This window comes from Glycine soja, chromosome 14 (assembly GCF_004193775.1).
Source record: "Glycine soja cultivar W05 chromosome 14, ASM419377v2, whole genome shotgun sequence".
Lineage (NCBI taxonomy): Eukaryota > Viridiplantae > Streptophyta > Magnoliopsida > Fabales > Fabaceae > Glycine > Glycine soja.
In genome coordinates this window covers 46,514,461-46,526,848 of record NC_041015.1, presented here as the reverse complement: position 1 = coordinate 46,526,848, position 12,388 = coordinate 46,514,461, and the positions used below count along the sequence as shown (strand labels likewise).

Sequence of the window (12,388 nt, the reverse complement as noted above, 5' to 3'; positions counted from 1 at the left end):
GATTGGATCCAAGTACTAAATCACAAGTTTATCGCCATTTGAATTTATAATTAGGAGGAATTTTATTGCATTGAATGATTCCAAAGAAAAACTGAACAACAAGGGAAAAACAGAACACAACAAATCATAAAGATCACAATTAAAGTAGCAACAATGATTAATAGTAGCTAGGGTTTAGATTTTTCTCTACTCTACTCCCAAAGTAATTCAATTAGATCTCAATCCAAGTAGATACCACGCAATTGAAAGATGAAAGTTCGTTGCATAGACTAAATTTAATTTCTTGACATAAAATCATTTTTAACCAAGAATCCTAATTTTTCTGGAATTTTCAACCAAAACAATAACCAAACATAAGAATGTTACGAGGTCTTACAACTATTAAGTCTTTTTCTTTAAATCTAAACAATTATGGTGAAATTCCATAGGATTCAACAATTTAACATCCATGAACTTAGATTTTTTTTGTTGCAAATGATATTTTTTTCCTAATCAAAATGTAAATTGAAGTAGTTTAATATTATATTTTTTAAGTACTAAGTATTATATTTTGTTTGTGTGTATTTTTTTTTATCAAATATATCCTTCACTAAAAATAATTGTATTTGAATTAAATAAGATCATTATAAGTGATAAAATTTTCACATAAGTATTTAATAAAGTGATTTACTTGAGTTTTGAATTCGAAACATTTGATTAAATTATAACAATCATGTTAGATAATTAGTGATCTTTGTATATTTGTATACTAGGATTACATATACTTTTTCATTATAAAAATCAATTCAAGTTGAAAGATTTTGAAAAAATTTGTATTATATTAAATTAAAAATTTATTTTTATAAGGAGTAAAATTAAGATTCCATAATACAAATAATGATCAAGCATCAATGCATGTTTTAACTATGAACATGTATCTATTACTAGGTCAACACCTGTTAGCCACATAAATATGCAAATATGACATTGTGACAAAGTTATAAATCTAAAAGGAATTGCGTTATTAAAACTTCTTCCGTTAAATTTGTTTTTCTTTTTTTTCAGGCTAAATTATGTTTTTATCACTAATAAATATTTAAATTTTTATTTTTTTAGATAAATTTTTTTACATTCCTTAATAAAAATAATAATTTTGTTTTTGATTCTTGACACTTTTTTAGTCTCTAATAAATTAGTAAATTTTATGTTTATTCATTAATAAAAAAATTGTTATTAGTATTTTTCAAAGGGATCAATAATAAATGAATTTTTTTTATTTAGAAACAAACATAAAATTTGTTAATTTGTAGGGACTAAAAAGAGTATCAAAGATAAAAAAAAAAAAAAGAAGCAAAATTTGTGTTTTATCATGGAGAAAAACGAAGAATATTTTTTAGGTAGCAAACTAAAAATTCAAGTATTTATTTATTAGGAATCACAAATATATTTTAGTATTTTTTATCTGTAAAATTTAGAAGTTTTATTTTCTTAACTTTTTATGTTTGTTCTTAGTTCTTCATTGTTTTCTTGTCATCAGTATTAATTTTTAGGATAGACTTATAGATAAAAAAAAGGACAAAAATTACAACTTTGAGAGACTAATATTGATGATGAAAAATAAATAAGAAATTAAAGATACACAAAAATATTTATAGGAATTATAACAGAAAAATTAAATTTGTAGGGAATAAAAATATATTTAGTTCAAAAATATTTTATATTTATATAACGACTAAATTAAAAAAATTTACCAATAAAAATAAACAAAAATCGTGTGATAGAAATTAAATTAATTGCATATTTTAATCTAAATTAAAGCATTTTACAGGATAACAAGGAGGAGAATTCATCGAGATTTATTTTGATCATCCCACTATCACGAGAGTTAGCTGCAAAACAAATCAAGAAGTTCCAGACATTTTTTTTATGCAAACACATTTGTTTGAATCAATAGTTTTTTTTTGTTTTTTTATTTTTTTCATAATGGCGGCAATGATAAATAGTGAATAGTGAAATTCAGCCATTGACATGGTGTTCAATTAATTTACCTGATGGATTGCTTAGATATTAATGACACTATATACTTCCAATAATATAAAAAATAAAATAAAGAATGCATATTGTGTAAACGACAAAATTACTAAAAAAAAAAAAAAGAAACGAAAACGACAGAAGATTTTGTAGCTTTCCAACTTAACTTGGGCCAGCAATTAATTCTCCTGATTCTCCTAATTTTGTTTAGTGTTCGCCTTTTTTCAACAAAGTGTAACTTGGAAAACTTGTTAACAAATTAAACAGCAATTAATTCTCCTGATTCTCCTAATTTTGTTTAGTGTTCGCCTTTTTTCAACAAAGTGTAACTTGGAAAACTTGTTAACAAATTAGACAGCAATTAATTCTCCTGATTCTTCTAATTTTGTTTAGTGTTCGCCTTTTTTCAACAAAGTGCAACTTGGAAAACTTGTTAACAAATTAAATAGCCATATTAATGCTATAAAATTCAAATAAAATTGTAAGAACTTAGAAGTGAGATAAAGACGAGATAACAGAGTTTCTATCATATCTCTACAAATAAGATATCTTATTTATACAAAACTGCAACTTTATGAATGCGAATCATAAATACACTACAAGAAAAGTTTGGACGAGAGTCAACAATAGCATTAACCCTAATATTGAAGCTAGTTGGACTCAACTCTTCAAGCGACATTTTTTTCTTCCAATATTGAAATACATAGCGAGAGTTGAAGCCATTGTTATTTCGTACAAGCCTTAACATTAGTATTAACATTGGTGAACCCTGCAAAGGATATTTCAGTTATAGTGTGTTTGAATTTTAATTGAAATTCTTTTATTTTAAAAATTTTTTGTTTGGGTAAAAAAAATTAACATTGTGAGGGTGAAAGAAAATAAATGCAAAGAAAAGAGAAGATATGATTGATGTACTTCCAAAGGGAAGAATATTGATGCAGCATAGGGAGTCTCAGGGAAATCGGGACACGACGACGTACACCACCATACCTGATCACAACATTCAGTCAACGGCGCAAAGCATGGCTCAGGCCCTTCCCACCAACGAGCACCTCCACCGCGAGATAGGCAACGATGACTGCTCCCCTGATTGGCGGGTGCAGTTCTACGTGTCCCCTTACGTCCGCACCCAATCGACGTTATGCGATCTTAGAAGGTGTTTGTTGAAGAAGAGGATCATCAGTGTGAGGGAAGAGTCACGAATTCGAGAACGAGATTTTGAGAATTTTCAGGTGAAAAGGGAGATGAAGGTTACAAAGAAAATACACAAATATTTTGGAAGGTTCTTCTATCAAGAAGAGAATTTTAATTTCTCACCTTTTAGAATGAAATTAAAATTTTACATTTTTAGTTGTTTAAAATTATGTTTTAAAATTCCAAAAATTTAAATTCTTTATAAAAAAATATCCAAATAATGAATTTTAGATTAAAAACATTTAAATTCTCTGATAAATTACTTTACTCAGTTAAAATTCTCTATTCGAACACACTCTTAGTGTCATCTAATTTGACACTACATTATAACTAGAGTTAGGTTTTTGGACGCTGTCCGCTAGACCAGGGGCCTTAATATTACTAGATCATGATGTTTTAAGAATCAGACTAGTGGTTGAATCGGTTGAAATACTGGATTAATGAATCTAATCGAATTAAAGTCATATTGGCCAAATTGATTTGACCCGTATATATGAAAAAATATATATAACTAAATAACTAATTTAATTTAACCATACAAAACTCTAAATTTAAAATGATTATCACTATAAAATACATAATATTCCAGATAAAAATCAATATTTGGGTCAATACAAGTCCATAAATAAGTTTCAAATACAAATAATATTTAATGTATTAAAAATAATCATAAGTTTACAAAAAATAACATAGAAAAAGTTCATATTTTTTTATTCTTTTTAAAAGAGTAGCACCCGACTCAACCAAAGACCCCTCTTGGTTCAACCAAAGATATATTTTGATTCAACCAAAGACTCACCCGACTCAACCTCGGTCACTTTGATTCTAATAAATTTCCAATCCACTTAGCAAACCGAATCAATGTGCCCACTAGATTTCAATCGGATTAACTGCTCTAGTTCAGTTCTTAAAACACTAGTAGACCATTTAAAAAGTAGAAATTTTAGCCCAAATTGTTTAACTTGTAGGTTAAATGTTTTGCATGTAGACTTTTTTAATAGGTTTAATATTTTTTAAAGGGACTTGAACAAATAATTTAGGTTTTGTAATACCAAAATACCTTAGCAACACAAAAAAAAAAGTTGTAACAAAAAGAAATACACAAATATTAAGTTGCAACTTTTTGTAATATGACAAGTGAAATATAGATAAGTAAGGAAAACAATATGGTTTTTTTTAATGATAAAAGAAGAATATTATATATAATTGTGAAGAAAAAAATGATACCAGAGGTACCTAAGAGCTTATAAACAAGAAGCCAAGGTTAGAGTGTATTTATACCTCTATGAGAAAGCATAAATACAAAATAATCCCAAGCCCATCAAGAGAAAACACACTCAAATATACACCAAGAGTGACAAAATACAAAAATGTCTCATGCTTTGTTAGCATCCACCCCTTCATTCTTGAAAATCACATTACTTCGATGAAGCCAAATATTCCAAGCCAAAGTATTCCTCATTACCATCATCTTCCTTTCATGCTCCCTATTGAATATCCTCTCCGAATACTACAACAAATGATTCCTCAGGTTCTTGTGTTGAACCATAGATAAACCCAATTAATGATAACACCTATTCCACAGTTTTTGAGGAAAAACTACAAGTGAAGAAAAGATGTGATGAAGACTCTTCCACTTATTGACAAAAAGGACAATTATAATTTCCGTCCTCAACCTGGATTCTCCTCCATCTCATATTTTCTTTTGTCTAAATTCTATCAAGCACAAACCTCCACACGCATGCCGCCACACTTGATGGGATAAGGGCCTTCCAAATTTTCCTAAACATTCCATCCTCGTCTCCAACAAGAATATCCTTCAACAAGTTATACACTTCCATAACCATATAACCTCCAGAGAATTATCCCTCCAAATCCATGAATCATTTTCACCTTGTTTTAGATGACAATTTAGAACTTCCTCTTCAAATCTATCTACCATTGACTTTTCCCACTCAAACAATAGCCCACTCCACTTACACTCCCACAATCATAGGCCATCAACCCATCTTCCATAACACACAACTGCATAACTACACAAGCCACAACTAGGGTACAAGAGTTCATAACACATTTCCTTGCTACCATAGTAGGTATTCTATTATTTGCTTGCCTTGCTTCTCTAGATAATCACATTTTTTGTGCTCTACCAAGATTAATAGGGAACAAAGAAAGAATAAGAATTATCAATTTCCCCCTGGTTAATTTGGTTCTTTTTGCTTGTTGCTCTTGAGACTATATATCAAATAATTATTCGTTTCATTAATGTGTGAAATTTTTTTTAGCTTTTTTACTTCATTTTTTAGGTTGATGTTTGGCCTTTTATTTTTTTCATGCTTTTTTCTTTTATGTGGACCATGGGATAGCCAATTAGCTTGCGAGTTATGTGTTGTGATTGTGGGCTACATAAAATAAATATTGTTTAGCTTGCAAATTACATAATGTGATTGTGAGTCGGCTTGCTATCCCATCCTTCCATTGGCAACCCTTTCACTCTCTTCTTTCTTTTCCTTTTTGCTTACGACTATCAATTGATGTTCAACTTATGCCATAACTACCATCCTTCCATCAAGAATAATCCACAAGCAATAGTTCACCAACACTTAAACACATAACCACATAATTTACCCTAGGTGAACTATTGGTACTTGGGATCGGTATACAGGTTAAGGCCCATGGATGGTGATGCGAAAAATATGTAAGGCTTGTATAAGGAGAAGTGTATCCTATGCAATATTAATAGTGGACTCGAAAGTCTGAATGTCAAACCCAAAGGACCAATTGTATTTTTAATTAGTCAAGTTTATTAAACTAACAGTTGAAGTGATTAAAAAGAGAATTTAGAAAATTTTATGATTTTGGTTTTTAGAAGAAAACAAATAAACAAATGCAAAGAGAGGTTTTGAGTGATGATAAAAATGATTAAGGGTTATGACTCATTAGTATCAATTTTCCCCTAATCTCAATCCTAATGAAATTCTTTCCCAGTTAATTGTCGATTCCCAAAATCAACAAAAGTCTATTATCAAGGTCAGAACATGTTTTTTTGTCTTAAATCAATACTCCAATGATCATGGTTCTATCAATTTAAATCAAAGGATAAAATCAGTTATAGGAATGATTAATTAAAGATTAACTAATCTATCAGAGATTACCCAAACAATTTGATCATGCAATTTGGTGCAAAACATTCTTTACCTAGATTTACCAATTACATGCAAATGATGACTACTATGCAATTGATTAAGTATTAGAATGGTCGATTTCAAATGAACAATAAAGATAAGGAAGAGAATTAATTAACATTAAATAATGAGGAATTTCATTAAGAACAAGGAGAGGAATACATTGGGACAATTACATCATAACCCCAAACTAGGGGGATTAGTTGCTCATTATCAAAGGAAAACTAGTAATCATATATGAGATAAACATAGACATATCAATAGGTAAGAGCTATAGTCACAATCTGTCCTAATAGTGTTGTACAGGCTTCACAACTCTCAAAAGCTCTCAAGGTTCTCTCAAATTTGTAAAAAGATAAAAGTGAACAAAATATTCAAAATTATAAAGTCTAGAGACCTATATATAACTTCTTAAAGATATTAGTATAAAAAGGCGCACTACAATTATGGTAAATCCACTACGATCATGGTCAGAAGTAATGTTGAAACTTTGGGCCATTATGGATTGACTATGGCCTTCATGGTTGATCATAACTCTCATGAACTAACTACATTTGTGGTGAATTTATCATAACCCTCATTGTTGACACTGTTCTGGAAGATTGTTATCATCTTATTGTGGTCGTGTTGCTTACCATTCTTATTCTTGTCTCTTTCTCTTATAGTAAACAATGTCTTGTATAAAAACTAATGCAAAGAAAAGGGTGAAATGGAGAACAAAGAAGTCAAAGCACCAACATTGTACAATATTCAATGTTTATAAAAAGTGAGTGGTGTCCCATGATTCATAAGCATCATGTCACTCCCTTATATGCATCAAATGAACTAGATTCATTACCATGAAAAGTAATCATTGTTGCCAAATGCAAAAAGGTCACAACAATAGTCACCAACACAAAACTTAGACCATGCCCAATTGGTTAAATGCAACCACTTTAGGTGGGGAAAAAAACTAAAGACTTTTGGGATTATGTACCCTTTAGGATTTTCTTTGAGTGGACAAGGTCAAACTAAGCCACTTTGACTTAGAAATAGTTATGACTTTTAATATTGTGTACCCTCTAGGATTGTCTGTGACTAGCCAAGATCAAACCAAAATGGATTAGAAGCACTTATGACTTTTAGGGTTTTGTACTTTTCAAGATTTTACTCGATCAAATAAAGTCAAACCAAACTACTTCAACTTGGTTATTTACTCATGAGTTTTCAAGGTTATGTACTCCAAAATTGTCCCTGATTAAACAAGTCAACTCACACAAACTCGTCCGTAAGTACTGATTGAACATTTGTAGTTTAGTATTTTTTTATTCATCTTAGCTTATTTGACCTCTCTTTGACCCTTTTTTTCTCACTTTAACTTAGTTTGGGTTTTAGGCAAATGATTTAGCTTAATTGATAATTGTGACTTATTTTTGGATTTTTGTACTTACTTGACATATCTTCCTTGTGGAGGGCCTATAGGACACTATAGAACTCCAAATGGGCGTGTGAGTAGTTCCTAGGAAACTAATAAAAAGATCTTCAATTTTGACACAAATAAGCTTGGGCTAATTCTTCCATTTCGAGAGTCAAATTGGGCTTAGAAGTCAGAACCTCTGCACTTGAATAATTAGGTAGATTAGATGTGCCTAATCAAAGTTCATCCCTTCCTTCTGAATAGTAACTGTATATATTAGTGGAAGTTAGTCAGTTACTTCATTTTTACAACAAAACAGATTTAGTTATTTGTACTGCAAGTTTTAGGATCAAACTCTTTTTTCTTTTTTTCTCTCAACTGTTCTTCATTCTTCTTCCTTTTTTCACTTCTGTTCTTCCTTTTTCTTGCATAAAATTTTGTGGCTCTTACACTGGTGATGATCATGGAAGGCTAAACACTCAATCAATCCAAGGATCCACTCCAATCAAGTTTGAATTTGAGTTCTGATTTAGTATTTATAATCTGTGTGAATGTTCATCCTTTTCTTCAATTTTATTTTTGATTTTCATGATTATGAATAGGCTTAGGATTGAAAATGAATTAGGTTATGGATTCATTTCCTAATTTTAAAATTTAATCACAGGTTGTTGGGATAATATTCCAACTAACTTGCAATCTCAATGAATTTAGGGATTAATTCGATTGAATTAGCTCTAATGACATTGATTGAACTTTCATAACATGATCATTCTCTATAGAACTTTGATAATTTTTTTGCATTGGTTTGGTGAATTGGATTGATGATTTCAAATCTATTTTACAACCTCTTTGTGCAATTATGTTTGTGTTTCTACAACTAAAACTCTATTTCATTTTAGATTTTGCATTTTTGTTTTTGTGATTTCGCATTCTTTTACATTGCCTACAAACTATTTGTTGAAAGTCCCCTTATTGCTTATAAGTGAATTGAGTAGGAACCAAAATGAATTGTATCTATGAGTCAAGCTAGGTTAATCATGTACTGCAGAATTCCTTAGTTTTATTTGTTTTGGAACGATTCGATAGTCATTATCAAGTACCACAACCTTAAAGTAAATGAGTCACATTATGTTGGCGACATCACCTATAATGATAATGCACACTTAGTTGGATGACTGGTTGTGCTCATAAGATGATTGTACTACAAATCTTACCAAGACAAACACGTCCAATAATCCTACCATGCCATAGTTGTTCAACCACCTTAAAGGCCATCGCTTTGATCCCTTCTAGTAGCTAACATCCTAATGTAATAATTTTGTTAAAATTGGTTTGTACGTTTTGGACTTGGAAGGTCAAGTGCTCCATCAGGTTTGTTGTTGAAAAGCCAAATATTGAATGGCTACTAATGGTAATGCCTACAAAATGCATTCTTGATGGTAGAATGCATATATATATATATATATATATATATATATATATATATATATATATATATATACAAAACAACTTTTTCATGGCAGTGGTTGAAGGTATATTTTTCACATTTGTTAATGACCTGTGTTTCGTTTTATTGTTTGTAACATCACAGGTTTGTTATTTTAGTCTTACATTTGGTATCAGAGCCTAGTTGCCTCTGCCTTGTCCATTTTTGATTCTCAGTATTTTTCCAACCTAATTTCGTTTTTGGTGTTTTGAGCCCTATTTTTTAAAAAATAAGATTAAAAATCTTTATTTTGGTTGATTTCCTTGTTTTTTGCCTTTTGAATCATGCAAAACAATGCCCAAATGAGTGACAACCGACCGCGTTTGTATATGGGTTGAATTGACCCGCTAAAGGTTGAAGATGATGAATAGTTTTTTTTGTTCGCTTAAAAGAAAGCAAAAAATAGACCAATTTTGCACTTTCTGGGGGTCTCAAACCAATGACTAACTATTTACTGGAATTTGCATGAGCCACTATATCATTCAAGGTTCTTTGATATTTATTCATTTTTTGTATGTTATATATTATGCGTTTCTGTTTATTTTTGTAATTTCTACGATTTTGATTTGTTTTATGCATGAATATATTCTGGAAAATTTTATTCTATGCATATATATATAATCAAATGCATAATATTATGTTTCAATTATACAATTATATATGAGAATTTTATTCATCATTACATTATGTCTTGATCTTGAAGTGCATAATATGATTTATTCTCATATGGTTAAATTTTGTGTCTAAGTGATTTATATAATTTAAATTAATTATGGATTAACCACAACATCTATAATTTGATTAAAATTATATATTAAGTTATTTAAAGATCATATAAGGAATTATTGTGATTAATTGTACTTTATATAATGAATTTTATTTCACAATTTTTTATTATATTTGTATAATTAATTGGGATAAAATAACATACTATTTTTCATAGTTTACCCACAGGGATCATGAGGTATATATAATTTATCAATTTTATCATAAAGTAAATATTTACGATAGAAAAATAAATTATTTTCATGTTGTACTTGTAAAGCATGAATTTGAGTATGTAATTTTATTATTCTATCATAAAGTATAATTGTATCTTATTGAATTAAAAATTTAGCCCACAAACAATTTTTATGTCACAAGATTCAATTTTCTAGTATGTTTACAATGGTAAAACATACAATTAAGATTAATATGCCTCAAATTTTGACATAAGCCTTTGGATTTTTGCAGCTTCTCAAACGATTAGTTTTTTTTATATTCAATGTGATGTTTTCAAACTCAAAGGAGATAACTATTATAAGATATGGAGGGAGAGAATTCTTCTGCAATTGGGGTGGATGGACATAGACTATGCTATAAGGAAAGACGAACCACCTGCAATCATTGATGAAAGTAGCTCAACTATTGTTGCGCTATATGAGTGGTGGGAGCAATCCAACTAGTTCAGTGTGATGTTCATTAAGACCAAAATCTTGGCTGGGATATGTGGTTTTGTAGACCAACATGAAAAAGTCTGAGACTTGCTTAAGGTTATTGATGACCAGTTCATCACTTCATATAAGGCTTTAGCAAACACCCTGATCATGAAGTTCTTCTCTCTTCGACTCACCAGTGTGAAAGGTGTGCATGAGTACATAATATAAATGCGAGATATTTTAGCTTAACTTAAGAAATTAAAGGTTGATATGTCTGAGTCCTTCCTAGTGCATTTCATTCTAAACACTTTTCCGTCGAAATATGAGTCGTTTAAGATTTCCTATAACACATATAAAGACAAATGATCTATCAATGGATTAATGACCATGTGTGTTTAGGAAGAAGAAAGGCTTGTAATGGAGATGAGTGAGAGTGCATTGCTGACAAATGCTTGTGGGAAGAACAAAGCAACTAAGTCTCAAGCTAATCAGAAGGGAAATGATAAAATATTGCATCAAGCTGATATTAAGAAGGTGACAAAGTGTTTCTTCTGTAAGAAGAAGGGACACATGAAGAATAATTGTCCCAGATTCCTTCAAAGTCTTTAAGGCTGAAGTTGAGAACCAATGTGGCAAGCAAATAAAAATAGTGAGATAAGATAGAGATGGAGAATATTATGGCAGATATACTGAGAATGGAAAAACACCTCATTCCTTTGCAAAGTTTCTTCAAGAACATGGTATTGTTGCCCAGTACACTATGTCTGGTCCTCCAAATCAAAATGATCTTGGAGAAAGAAGGAACCAAACATTATTGGACATGGTACGGAGTATGCTTAACAACTCCAATCTTCCTAAATCCTTGTGGGCTGAAGCACTGAAGACGAGAATGTATATATTAAACCGTGTTACAACCAAGGTTGTCCCAAAGACACCTTTTGAGTTGTTTAAAGGTTGGAAACCAAGTTTGAAACATATGTGTGTTTGGGGTTGTCCGTCTAAGGTGAGAATATATAACACATAAGAGAAGAAACTTGACCTGAGGACTATTAGTGGATATTTCATTGGATATGCCGAAAGGTCTAACGGTTAAAGGTTTTATTGTCCATATCATATTACTAGGATTGTGGAAGCAAGAAATGCCAAGTTTCTTGAAAATGACTTGATCAGTGGGAGTGATCAATTGATGGACTTAGGTTTTGAAATTGATTGTATAAAGTCTCAACCTTCCATATCAAGTGAAAGATTGGTTGTAATTCATACTCCTTAAGTTCAAGGGGATGATGAACAACCAATGACTAACATTTCACAACTTGTTGCTGATAATCCAGTAGATGAAGTTGATCACCAAATTCCTGAAAATGATGAACAACCAGATGAATAACATGATTCATAATAAAATGTTGATGCAACATTAAAGAGATCTAGTAAAGTAAGAAAATCAGTTATTCCTAGAGATTATATTGTATATTTGCAAGAATTTGACTATAATATTGGAGATTAAAATGATCCTGAAACTTTTGATCAAGCCATGAGTTACAAAGAGTCAAATTTATGGTATGATGTCATGAAGGACGAGATTAATTCCATGTAGAGTTACCCAATGGGATAAAGGCCATTGGCTATAAATGAATCTTTAAGACCAAAAATGATTCATTAGGCAACATTGAGAGATACAAGGCAAGACTCGTTGCTAAGG

At 30.4% G+C, this 12,388-nt stretch overlaps 1 protein-coding gene across 1 annotated transcript; it reads left to right on the top strand.

The window, feature by feature from the left end:
* Window positions 1-2,912: 2,912 nt before the first annotated feature.
* Window positions 2,913-4,848, top strand: LOC114384145 (phosphoglycerate mutase-like protein AT74). The gene is made up of 2 exons (XM_028343806.1): window positions 2,913-3,260; window positions 4,756-4,848. Exons 1-2 carry the CDS (start codon window positions 2,913-2,915, stop codon window positions 4,846-4,848), a joined length of 441 nt encoding a protein of 146 aa, XP_028199607.1.
* Window positions 4,849-12,388: the final 7,540 nt, after the last annotated feature.

Coding starts and splice junctions, on each gene's coding strand:
- LOC114384145 (XM_028343806.1), top strand. CDS start 2,913: ATGATTGATGTACTTCCAAAGGGAAGAATATTGATGCAGCATAGGGAG. Junction 3,261..4,755: donor AGGTGAAAAGGGAGATGAAG/GTTACAAAGAAA, acceptor GTTGAACCATAG/ATAAACCCAATTAATGATAA.